This window comes from Nelumbo lutea, chromosome 1, assembly GCF_056320005.1.
Source record: "Nelumbo lutea isolate HS-2025 chromosome 1, American lotus-T2T, whole genome shotgun sequence".
Taxonomy (NCBI): Eukaryota; Viridiplantae; Streptophyta; class Magnoliopsida; order Proteales; family Nelumbonaceae; genus Nelumbo; species Nelumbo lutea.
In genome coordinates this window covers 155,608,455-155,622,337 of record NC_142684.1, presented here as the reverse complement: position 1 = coordinate 155,622,337, position 13,883 = coordinate 155,608,455, and the positions used below count along the sequence as shown (strand labels likewise).

Sequence of the window (13,883 nt, the reverse complement as noted above, 5' to 3'; positions counted from 1 at the left end):
CTCCTCTTTTATAAGACCCACTGGCTTGCTGGACAAACCAGTTAAAATATTTTACACATGAGCCTCTAGAATGTTTCCCACTCACAAGTAACTCCTTAAGAACAAAACTAACTTCAAATGAACCCCCAAAAGATAAATTTGTTACAAAGACCGAAGAGACCAAAACCCAACAGATATGCACCCAACTGCCCCTGACCAGAATTTAACTTATAAAATGACGAAAATACCCCCGGACCCAAACAAACTACAAAGCTACCCGAAAACAACAATTTGGGATCCTATTACAAAAAACATGCAAAACAGAATACATTCACATTATTTTTTCATTGTTTTTGTTCTTTTTTTGCCTCATCATTCCCACCGGGTTAAAAAGAGTTCGACCCAATGCGAGCAGAAATTTTAGCAACCATGCACATGTCTCCATCTAGCCCCATAAACTCCTCTTCACTAATCCAAGAGTTCTCAATTGATGGCTTCCCTTTCCACTTCACCAAGAACCTAAAATAGGTCCCATTTCAAGTGTTAGTGACTCGGACATTTTCTACACCCTCTACTTGTTCAAACTCATTAGAACTACTGGCCCTTTGTGCTTGTCCTTGCCCAACTTTTTTTGCTGGTTCTAGATCCCCATGGTAATCAAAGAGGTATGCTCATCTTTAGCTCTTGGAAGCTTTTCACAGCTGTGGGAGTCCAAGTAAACTCACCTCCTTTCAAGCATTCAATAATGTTGCTAGCCCATGGAAACTACAAATTTAAGTTAAGGTTCTTAGTGTTGGCCACTCTTGAATAACTTAAACCTTTTCTTGATCCACTTCAATCCCCTTGGTTAAAACAACATATCCCAAAAACACCAACTGATCTGTCACAAAATTACACTTTTTCAAATTTATATATGGTTGATTTTGTCTCAAGACTTGTAGGACTGCTCTCAAGTGTTCTAAGTGGCTGTCATGATCTTTGTTGTGGATGAGTATGTCATCAAAATAAACTGCCACAAACTTCCCCATAAACGGTCATAGAACTTGGTTCATAAACCTCATAAAGGTACTAGGAGCATTAAACAACCCAAATGGCATAACCAGCCATTCATAAAGACCTTCCTTAGTCTTGAATGCAGTCTTCCACTCATCACCCTCTCAGATATGGATTTGATGGTACTCACTCTTCACATCTATCTTTGAAAAGATTTGTGAGGCAACCAATGTGTCTAACATGTCATCAGAGCGGGGTATGGGAAACCTGTATTTAACTGTAATCTTATTAATGGCACAACTGTCAACACACATACACCAACTACCATCTTTCTTTGGTGTGAGCAAAGCTGGTACAGCACATGGGCTTAAGCTTTCACAGATCATCCCCTTCTTCAACAACTCTGTACTTGTCTCTAGATCTCCTCATGCTCCTTAGGACTCATTCTATAGTGGAGTAAGTTAGGCAATGCTGCTCCTGGCACTAAATTTATATGATGTTGTATATCTCTTAGAGGAGGAAGGCCATTGGGTAATTCCTCAAGCATCACATCAGCATACTCATGAAGTAGCTTCTTCACCATCTCTAGAATAGGTGTTTCTTTTCTAGCTTCTTTTGCAACCAGCACGTAAACAATATCCAAATTTCCTTCTTCTTGGGCCAATTTGTTTGAGGTGAAGAGAGTAGTGGTTGGCTTAATTTCCTTCTTTGGAAATGAATCAAGTTGCATTGGTTTAAGAGTTATCTTCTTCTTATTGTCTTTCACAAAGTTGTATGTGTTCTTGTCCCCATGATGAATGGTCTTATAGTCATATTGCCATTGGACGTCCAATAAGAATATGGCATGCATCCATTGAGACAACATCACACCATAGTGATTCTTCAAATGTATTACCAATAAAGAAATTAACTAAGCATTTAGAAGAAACTCTTACCTCATTTCCTTTGTTGAACCACAAAATACGATATAGTCAGGGGTGTTGAACAGTTTTGAGTTGTAATTTATCCACTAACTTTTGAAAAACAAGATTCTCACTACTCCCACCATCAATAATCAAGTTACACAACTTCCTACCAGTTATACAACGTGTTCTAAAGATATTCTTTCTCAACCAATCCCCTGGTAGTGGTTCTTTAGGTGCAACCATGGAGTGTCATATCACCAGAGCTTCAACCTCAATGTCCCCATCCAAGTTTTCTTCCTCTAAAGCATTAGCGTCAGTAGTTTCAACCACTTGTCCATCCTCAACATGGCCTATATCATCTTGTTGTTCATCAGTGACTTCATCAACTAGATGTGTTTGCCCTTCAAACCTTCTCTTAGGGCATTCATTGGAACAATGTCCCAACTCCATACACCTGAAACATCTAACAGTAGGCTGCCCTTGAATGCTCTTGGTTGCATTTGGAGTCCCTTGGACTATAGGCCGTGTTTGGTTGATCACACGACCCTTACCAACCCCAACACTTTGGCCTACTGATGAAGATGTACCTTGGACAGACTTAGTTTTCGCCCCGAGCTCCAACTCAACTGAGCTTCAACCTTCAAAGCTAGTCGATATGCATCATTTACTTTATATGAGCAATGTAGACTAACCTAATCCTGTATTGGCAACCTCAAACCATTGATATATCTACTAACCTTTTGTTGTCCAGTTTCTGTCATATTACTCTGAAGAGTTAATCTATTAAACTCTTTTGTGTACTCCTTTACACTCTTTTCCCGTTGCCTTAAATTCTGCACCCTTTGGTAAAGAATTTGCTCATAATCTGGTGGTAAGAATTGGGATTTCATCTTCTCTTTCATTCTTCCCTAGGAATTAACCTTTCTTTTCCCCTTCCTTTCTCTGCCCCTTGTAATTTTCCCACCAATCCAAGGCTTTCCCACGCATCTTTGTTGTTACAAGCTTCACTTTTCTTTCTTCATTCATTTCTTTCCAATCAAAATAATTTTCAATGCTGTCCAACCAATCTAGAAATTCTTCATATTCCAACGCACCATCAAACTCATTAATATGAAGTTGAACACCATGACCTTGATAGGATTGTAGGATTGTAAAGCTTGCACTATTTGGTCTTCCCACTGTTGGTTGTTATCCCTTTCGTGTTGATAACCTTCAAGTTGCCCAATGTCCTCAATTGATTCTTCAATAATAATGCCAATGGGTTGTTTATCAACTCTAGGAGCCTGTCTTCTGCTTCCTAGCCCCACATCACTTGCTACGTCACCATCCCTAGCAGCATTTTGAGCAAGACGTTCAATCTGTCCTTACAGCCCTCTTATAGTCTCTTGGAAAACCTCTACGGTGACATGTTGTGGTCTTCTACCACCCCTACCACATCCACCCCTTGCAGTCATGATAATATAAAAAAACACAACAAGGAGATGAACTTTGAAGCAAACCCAAGGAAAGAACTTGCTCTAATACCACTTGATGTGGACAGAAAAACAAATTACATGGCAACACTTGAATGATACAGCAATAAGAACAAGAAATAGCAAAGCTGAAAACACAAAACAAGCTGGAATTTTAGGGATTTCAGACCTGAACCTGAAGTAAAACTCCTCTTGGAACAGTTCTGATACAGTAACAATGGCAGCAAGTTGGCCTCCCGCGTGGACATGCAGCGATATAGGGGTTGGAAGGGGTCAAAATTGGTTGACTCCTCAAAACTCAAGTTCCTAATACTTGAAAACCCTAGTTAGGACTGAGCTACAGCTCAAACAAGAGAGAAAGAACCCCAAAAAAAAGGCCTCTATAGAAACAGCCCCCTTCTCTTTTACAAGACCCACTAGCTTGCTGACAAGCCAGTTGAAATATTTACACAAGCCTCTAGAATGTTTCCCTCTCACAAGCAACTCCTTGAGAACAAAACTAACTTCAAATGAACCCCCAAAATATAACTTTTGTTACGAAAAGACCCAAGAGATCAAAACCCAACAGGTATGCACCCAATTGCCCCTGACCAGAATCTGACTTATAAAATGACGAAAATACCCCTGGTCCCAAACTGACAACAAAGCTACCCAAAAACAACAATTTGGGATCCTACTACATGAAAACATGTAAAACTGAATACATTCACATTTTTTTAATTTTTTCCTTTTTTTTTTTTGCCTCATCAAGCTTACAAGTATCAACTTTAAATACGAGTGGTGAATTCATTGTCCCAATTATAAATCATCTTCAATATAGGAGGGTGGAACTAATCAAATGCACAAACAATAAATATTATAAGTTCTCTTGGGTGAGAAGAGAAGGGGGGAGTTGCAAAGTGGTAAAGAAAGGAGTGAACAGAAAAAGACAACAATTTTTTTGGGGGGGTGGGTTGTAAATAAAAAGCTATTTGGTTAGATGACCTAGTACCAGTCTAAGATATAGACTGTAATAAATACCATGATGTACTATAAAGAGAGAGAGGGGGATGGAAGGGATGACACAGTAACTGCAACTCTATCTACAATATTCTTTTTCTTTTGACAAGTCTCTGTCTACAATAAATTGAGAAACACCTTCATGTCATAGCACAAATGTAGCAATATAAGTGGATGTGAGCAACTTGAGTTATAGTGTTACCTGGTTTTGCTTCAGATGCCTCAGATGTTACTGCCTTTGAGCATGGAATTTCTGTATATTCAAATAAGCACCATGTCAGTACATTCATCGAAAAAAAAAAGCACCATAGTTATCAGTACAAAGATGCAAACCATTGCAAGGATTTGCTTAATGAGGAAAACAGTAATACATGATACACATAGATGGGTAACTAACTATAGGCTTCTTTTGAATTTGCTAAACTGGTTAATTAGTTAAAGATGACATTAGCATAGCTTCCAATTGAATGAAAACAACCCCACAACAGTGTAGGCCACCACAAATTTCTCATAGTGCTTTATGCAAGCATAGTTATCAAGTAGGGGTAATCCAGTGTTTTAAAAGCGCAAGGTGCAAAAAAGGCACAAGGGCCAATTTGCGCCCGAGACGTAAGGCACAAGGCAAGGCGCCAAAAAAATGTCAACAAAATAAAAAAAAATACAAAAACTAATAAAAATAATAAACATAATATTAAGAAAAATATAAGCTTAAATTTCAAAATAAATGTTTTAAAAAACCTATTATCTAAAATTAAAATACATAAACATAACATGTAAAGCGTATTCAAATGAAAATTTAAAAATAAAATCAAACATACAAAACATTTTCAAGCATGTAAAACGCACAATCTCTTTTTTTCCTCAATTGCATTACTTCAAGTAGCTAATGTGATATAAAACATATTACATTCCCGATTCTACCAGCCGCCTTTGTGCCACGCCCCCCAATGCAAGCCCAAACAAGTCCATGTTAGATCTATGGTCCCCCAGCCCAGCCACTAGGTTCAAAAAGGGAAAAAAAGCGTGAAATTGTTAAAAGGCGCACGCCTGGGCTGTGGCACAAGATGCATCAAGCACACACCTTTTGAAAGGGCTGCACCTAGGACCTAGGCGAGGCACATACCCTAAAATGCACCTCGCCTATGCACCTAGGCACGCCTTTTAAATCACTGGGGAAATCATTTCTAGCCAGGCTTGCAATGCATTCATATGGTATATATTTTCATATACATTATATACACAAGAAGTTCAGGACTGTTATCAGTCTTGAACCCTAATGAATCTCAGGATCGAAGATAAGAAGAAAGAAAGAGGAGAGAAGAGAAAGAGGGAGGAGAAGCAGTAGAACACAAGGGTTGAAAGGAGGAGCAGAAGCTTAATGTTCTGTCGCCGCCACTTTAATTAATATTTATAGGTTACGCTCATTACATGGAAAGGGCAGATCTGCCCTTAGTCTTTACATAACAAATAGAGTAAAACAAAGACTGAAATAAATAACTGAAACAACTAAATGACCAATAGCTAACCCTAGGCAGACTAGAACATCTTCTACCCTACGAACATAGTGCGATCATAGCTGTGGGGCCCACATCAGTGTTCTCTACACTCCCCCTCAAGTTGGGAATAAATGTTTATCATTCCCAACTTGGATAGATCTGCCTCTAGCTTCTTCCGTGATACAGTTTTAGTGAGGATATCTGCCAGTTGCATATTGGAGGTGATGTATGGGAGACATACTTCTTGTGATGAGACCCTCTCTCGTACAAAGTGTCGATCAACTTCAATATGTTTAGTCCTGTCATGCTGCACTGGGTTATGTGCTATATTAATAGCCGCTTGATTATCACAATACAGCATCAGGGGCTTCTCATACTCAACACCCAACTCTTCAAGTAGTGATCTCAGCCAAAGAATTTCAGCCACTCCATTAGCCATTGACCTGTACTCAGCTTCAGCACTGGATCAAGAGACAACACTTTGTTTCTTACTCCGCCAAGAAACCAGGTTACCTCCCACAAGAGCACAATATCCAGAGGTAGACCTTCTGTCATCAACACTCCCAGCCCAATCGGCATCCGTATAGACTTCCACCTTCATGTGGTCATTGTTCTTGAACAGTATACCTCTACCTGGGCATCTCTTCAAGTATGCTAGTATTCTTTCTGCTGCTAGAAGGTGCGTGGTTCTAGGAGAATGCATGTACTGACTGATAACACTAACGGCATAACAGATGTCTGGTCGGGTAAGGCATAGATATAGGAGCTTTCCCACTAACCACTGGAACATAACTTTGTCTTCAAGCAGCTCCCCACTCTCTGCATTAATCCTGTGGTTCTGTTCAATGGGTGTATCTGCAGGTTTGACACCTAGCTTTCCAGTTTCAGCCAAGAGATCTAACATATATTTCCTCTGAGAGACAAAGATCCCCTGCTAAGATCTAGCAACCTCAATACCCAAAAAATACCATAGCGTACCCAGATCTTTCACCTCAAACTCTTGATGAAAAGCTATTTGAGGGACTCAATCTCATGGTTGTCGTTTCTTGTGACCACAATATCATCAACATAGACTACAAGTAGTGTCAGTGACGACTCCACCCTCTTGATGAACAGTGTATGATCTGACTGGGCCTGTACATAACCGAACTTCCCAAGGGCTAGTCTGAATTTGTCGAACCAAGCTCTAGGTGACTGCTTCAAACCATACAATGCCTTATTGAGCCGACAAACTTTCTTACCTGCCTCTATATCATAGAATCCAGGAGGCAAATGCATGTAGACCTCTTCCTGCAAGTCCCCATTCAGGAAAAAATTCTTAACATCCATTTGGTACAAAGGCCAAGTGTAGCTTGCTGCAAGAGATAATAAAACCCGAATGGTGGTCATCTTGGCTACCGGGGCAAATGTCTCCAAGTAATCTATGCCATAAGTTTGAGTGAACCCCTTTGCAACTAGTCGAGCTTTGTACCTCTCAATGGAACCATCCGCATTATGCTTCACAGTAAATACCCACTTGCATCCAACTGGTTTCTTTCCTTTGGGCAAGTCAACTAGCTCCCAGGTATTATTTTTCAACAGGGCATCCATTTCAACTTGCATTGCACCTCTCCACTCCGGGACTGATAGGGCTTCTTGCACTGTTCTCGGAATAGGGACATCAGCAACAGAGGTGAGATAGGACCTGTAAGAGGGTGATAGATGATCATAGGACAAAAACTGGGAGATGCAGTGGGTTGTAGATGTGGTGCAATGTCGTTTTCCTTTACGGAGGGCAATGGGAAGGTCAAGGTCATTTGCAGAGGGTGAGGTAGCAACAATGGAGGGAGTCTCTGTGAGCCCTGGGACTGTAATATCTGGACTTTGAGCCACAGAAGAGATTGTAGCTGGCTGGGACTGCTGATGACCAGGATCAATATGCCTGCATCGCCTGTGATAGACTCTCAACTCCCGATCCCTTTGACTACAGCCCTCATCATCAACTGGAATAGGTAAGGGAACAGCCCCAAAGGTATTAACCCTATCCTCACTGCACTCCTCCTCCCCCTGAAGAAAAAGACCCAAATCTCCACGCTCACTACTCTCCCCCTGAGAGAGACCCGAGAATAGTAGGGTGTCTCCTCAAAGAAAGTGACATCCATGGATACAAACTTCTTCCCTGAGACAGGATCATAACAACAATAACCCTTTTGAGTTTGTGCATAACCAAGAAAGATGCATTTGAAGGCCTTGGGTTGAAGCTTGGAGTGATTGGGACCAAGAAGCTGAACAAAACAGGTACAACCAAATGTCTTGAGGGGAATAGTGAACAACTCCTCATTGGGGTATAGAAGGGAAAAATGAGGTTTCATATCAAGAACCCGAGAAGGAATCCGATTGATAAGATATACCGTCGTAAGGATAGCATCACCCCAGAAGCGAATAGGGACGTTGGAGATAAACATAATACTTCTAGCCACCTCCAAAATGTGCCTATTCTTCCTCTCTGCAACCCCATTCTGCTGAGGTGTATGAGGACACGTGCTCTGGTGGATAACCCCATGATTAAGGAGGTACGATGCCAATGGCTTAGCAAAGTATTCCTTTGTATTATCAGATCTAAGCACTGTTATCCTGGCATCAAATTGTGTTATGATCATTTGGTGGAAGTTTTGGGTCAGGACAGGCACCTCATCTCGTGATCGCATAAGATAAACCCATGAAAAACGGGTGTGGTCATCAACAAATAGCAAAAAATACATGTACCCCCCCCCCCCATAGAAGGAATGTGATATGGCCCCCAAACATCAGTATGCTTAATCAAAAGAACTATTACTCCTTTTATTACTCAATGAATAAGAGTTTCTACAATGTTTAGCCAACTCACAACTTTCACACTTCAACTGAGATGACTCAACAGACAAACAAAGTAGGAAACAGACTCTTCAATGACCAAAAAGATAAATGACCCAATCGGTTATGCCACAACATAACCGGACTCACAACTTGAAAAACAAGTAACTTCTTATCCACTAACTCTTCCCGACGAGAACTCTCCCCGAGCAGATAGATCCCATTCGTCTCACAGCCAGTCCCAATCACCTTCTTCGTCTCCATGTCCTGAAAAACACATCAGTCAGGAAAGAAAGTTACTGAGCAGTTCAAATGTTTGGTAATGCTACTGACGAAAATGAGGTTAATATCTAGTTTAGGAACATGCAAGACAGAGGACAAAGATATAGTATCTAACAGTTTGATGTCACCCTTACCAGAAATAGGAACAAGAGAGCCATCAGCTATAGATACTTTATCCCTACCAGAAGATAAGTGATAAGTAGTAAACAGAGAGGGCAAGCTGGTCATATGGTCAGATGCACCTGAATCTATTACCCAACACGGTTCAGTAGTACTTGGAGCGGAGGCATGGTAGGCTGAGGCTCGAGTACCTGAGTGCAAAGGCCGATATAGCCGGAGCTGATGATGATTGCGGTAATTGAGCTGAACTACCAACTTCCTTCTCCAATTGTATTAGAGCTACTCGAACTGCAACTAAGGTCTCTAATGGTGTGCCTCACGTGCCAGATGAGGGTGCTGAATCAGTAGTCGTAGCCACATGAGCATTACTCCTTTTATTTCTCAACTTTGCCGGGACCAAATGTGGATGCAGCTTGCAACATGTTTCTTTTGTGTGTTTAGGTTTCTTGCAATGCTCACACACCACATCCCTTTTATCTTACTTCTTTCTGTCCCTCTCTGAATCACCCTCTGTTTTGGGTTTGACAGCTACCAAGGCAAATGTAAGCGGCTGAGGTTGCATCATGACTTTCCTCCTGGTCTCTTCACTGTGCACTAAGGAGTATGCTTGAGAGAGGGTCGCACTATCTCTGGTCAAGATCTGCTGCCTCACAATATCATATTCTGAATTCAGTCCTGCCAGAAACTCAAACACTCTATTTGAGCATCTTTGAGACTCTCCCACTCAAGAGTCTCTAAGTGATCAATCTCATGCCACAGGGACTGCAAGTTAGAGAAATAGACCGACACCGGTTTCTCTCCTTGTTTAAGGGCATTCAACTCACATTTCAACTCATATGCTCTGGCAACATTAAGGGGTTGGGAGTAAGTCTCTTTCATCATATTCCATATCTCCTTGGCTATCTTTGCCCATAAGTAATTTCGGCTTATATGGGGCTGCATTGAATTACAGAGCCATGTCATAACCAAGTAGTTTTCTTGGACCCACTTGGTATACATAGGGTCTCCCTTGGAAGGTTCTGCTACATCTCCCAAGAGATACCCTACTTTGCCCCTTCCCCCAATGGCTGATTGGGCCCATTCCAAGTAGTTTGATCCATCAAACTTTACGGTTGTAATCTGAAAACCTGTCTCTGAACCACCACCATAACTGCTATTCCCAAAACTGCCTTCTGCCTGATTCTTAAACTTCATTTCAGTCAAGAACCAGAAGTATCAAATATTATGGTTACTACAGTCAAAACCAGCACTAGAACTCCCAACAACAGTCACAAAATCAGTAGAGAACCAATATGTATTCACGATAGATGTGCATGAAATATACATAAGACTGATCTGAAATCAATAACCACACACAACAGCAACAGCCCGAACTGTTTTCACCCCTTCAAAAGTGTTCGAAACTGATATGCTGAAGCCAATTCGAGGTTTTAATCAGTCCTAAGAGCCGTACGGATAAGGTTTGTATTAGGGTTAATATGAAACCCTAAAACTGATCAATGTTGAGGAGAATTCTAGGGTTTGCCACAGGAATAAGATCATAAGTTTCGGCCTAATACTAGGGTTTTCCGTAGGGATAAGACAAAACCCTAGAGAAACCCTAGAGAATAGAGAGATAAAACCCTAGAGTAGTTCGGCCACCCTTACTGGATAAGTCCAACCTATCTTTTCTGATGTTACTTCTCTCAGAAAGTAAAAAACTTACAGTAGAATGCAGTTCGCTGCCTACCAAGGTTACCCGAACCCTAGCCTTCTCTGATTCTTCCTAATCACCAACTTGCTACAACTGTGACACTTCTTCAAATAGCCGCTAATCCTCTGGAGATCTCCAAGAACCAGTCAACGAACTCTGCTTTCTCAGCTTCCAACCTTAGATGGTTCTCATGTGGTTGGCTGGACTAGACTCACATGAGAGAACTTGGCTCTGATACCAACTAGAAGTTCAGGACTGTTATCAGTCTTGAACCCTAATGAATCTCATGATCGAAGATAAGAAGAAAGAAAGAGGAGAGAAGAGAAAGAGGGAGGAGAAGCAGTAGAACACAAGGGTTGAAAGGAGCAGAAGCTTAATGTTCTGCCGCCGCCACTTTAATTAATATTTATAGGTTATGCTCATTACATGGAAAGGACAGATCTGCCCTTAGTCTTTACATAACAAATAGAGTAAAACAAAGACTGAAATAAATAACAATTGAAACAACTAAATGACCAATAGCTAACCCTAGGCAGACTAGAACATCTTCTACCCTACGAACACAGTGGGACCGTAGTTGTGGGGCCCACATCAGTGTTCTCTACATATACCATATAATATAAAATGGTATATATCAAATAAATTTACCTTACCTTTTCAAACAAAAATGTTATATATCTATTATTACATGATACTCATACTTATCTTGGCGCCATAAAAGTTGTATCAGAATATTTCAATAGTATCGTATAATGTTAATGATTGCAAATGGTGGTTGTCCAAATATTTTAATCTTTAAATCTAATCATTGAGTTAAGACATTTAAATTTTTAAAGTACATCTTTCTACCACACACATGGCATATGTAATGTATATAAAATCATAGGCCCAAAACCAATCCTGGCCACATGCCTACCCAGGCCTTGGCTTATATTTCAAGCCTGGGGTCTGCACCCAGACAAAAGCCCATGGCAAAGGTGGTAAGCTCAGACCTACCATGATTTCTTTTTTTTTTTTTGAAGATAAAGTCCATCCCCACCATGATCATCCCTATTATAAAGGAGATGTCTGGGCAACAAGGCATTTTTTACAAGAAAATAGAAAAAATATTAAAAAAATAGATTACAACAAGATCCCATCTGACATCTAACTCAACCAATCAAGAACAACCACTAAAATTACAACACAATTCCAAAATAGACAAAATAAGAAGTTTACACCAATCAAATAAGATTGGGCTGTTCAGTTTGGAAAAAGATCATGGACATTCTTCCTGTAATCAGCAGAGGATTGAGACCCAGGCTGGGGAAAGGGGATAGGCTGCTTTTTTGGAAGGGCCCATGGTGTGGGGAATCTCCTCTTTCAGGTCAGTTCCTTCAGCTACTCCAAATTGCAGATCCCTAAGATGCTTTTGTCTCAGAGTGTTATGAGGTTAATGGCAGCTCTGTAATCAGGTACCCTTCTTTCAGAAGGAACTTTCAAGATTGGGAAATTAAAAACTTAACTGAACTGTTGGAGCTGATTTACATTCAGCTCCTGGATTGGCTTTTGGAGGATAGCTGGGCTTGGAGTTGGAATCCAGATGACTAATTTTCTATCAAATATTTTGTTAGGCATCTGTCTAACCACAGTCCAGAAGATTTTCCTGATGCTAAAGTTTGGAATCCTATAGCCCCTTCAAAGGTTAATGCTTTGGATTGGGCTGCATCCTTAGATGTTTAACTAAAACCCATCTGTTAAAAAGAGGTGTGCAGATCATTTGTTATGTGTGCTATGTGGGCAAAATCTGGAAGACAGTGGCCACCTGTTTCTCCATTGCTCTGTCTCGACAAAGATCTGGAACCATTTCCCTTCAGCACTGAGTGTTAGCTGGGCTATGCCAAGCATTGTGAAGGAGCTGCTGAATTGCTGGGAACTGCAGGGGCTGCCAAAGCTAGCAAGAAGTGTCTGGGGAACCATTCCGGCTGCTGTAATCAGTTCTATATGGACAGAGAGAAACAAAAGAATTTTCCGCAGCACTTCCATCTTGGGTCTCGGCTGTAAAGGGGTATCAGGCTACCCAACTGGGGATAGGCTGTATCCTGGGAATTTCTGGAGTTTGTAATGGATTGGAATCCCTGGTGTCCCGGCCCAAAAGACACTTTTGAGGGGACTTTCTTGTATCATTGTTCCTGATTCAATAAAATTTTACCTTACCTTTAGTCAAAAAAAATCATGACAAAGTAACTAATCCATGATTGACAACACAATATCAGTCACAATTCTTCTGGTACTTCTACATATGTCTTCAAATAAGGCATCTTCTAGGGAGTGCCTCATATCATGCCTTTATTGCATAAATCTTCCACACCCTCTTAGGCAAGGATTATGCAGGTGCCTTGTGTAATGCACTGTACTTGTATTGTACTCTAATAATATGTATGTTGCTCATTACTTATTTGCTCTGATTTTTACTACAATACCAGAGTACTTGTTCATATTCATTGTGCTGTTATTTTGCTTATGTTTTCGGATTCTTGTCATATGAAAATTCATGATTCTAACTTGTTATTTTGCTAAACGGCATTGATTATATTGTATACAGAATATGAAATTTACAATTAATAGTGATCTTTCCTTATGACACTTGGTGCTGTAGAAATGAAGTTAAGAAATTTAAATGGTTGACAAGGATGAGCATTCATTGGGTTGGGAGGTCAGCTAATGCAATGGATGGTACATTAGCTAAGCAAGGGGTTTCAAGGGAACAATTATTTTGGGCTTAGTTATAATTTGCACCTTCTTTTATTATTTTGGAAGAGTTCACATTTTGCGTCTCTTTCTAGGGAATGCTTGTACTGTATGCAACTACTTAGCTATATAACTTATATTAATAAAGTTTATTACTTATCAAAAAAATGCCTTATTATATTTTTTAATCAATAACCTCGAATTGTATTAAGATGAAGAGGGAAACTTTTTGTACACCCCCCCCACCTTTGGATCCTTTTTGAAGAGGGAAACTTCCTAATATCCAAGAGAATAAAGAGAAGGCAGTACAATCAACATAAAGCTTCTAAGAGTATCCAATATTTCTGATACAACTATATTGGATATATATCATCACATAGTT

General features: G+C 40.3%; 1 protein-coding gene across 2 annotated transcripts in view; it reads right to left on the bottom strand.

Annotated features, from left to right (window-relative positions):
* Nucleotides 1-13,883, bottom strand: part of LOC148878566 (HIT-type Zinc finger family protein) — a 29,732-nt gene that overhangs the window by 8,835 nt on the left and 7,014 nt on the right. For both annotated transcript variants that reach the window (XM_088956644.1, XM_088956635.1), the window contains exon 3: nt 4,551-4,601. In XM_088956644.1, coding sequence (XP_088812770.1) covers nt 4,551-4,601 — 51 coding nt within the window. The remainder of the gene's footprint in view (nt 1-4,550; nt 4,602-13,883) is intronic.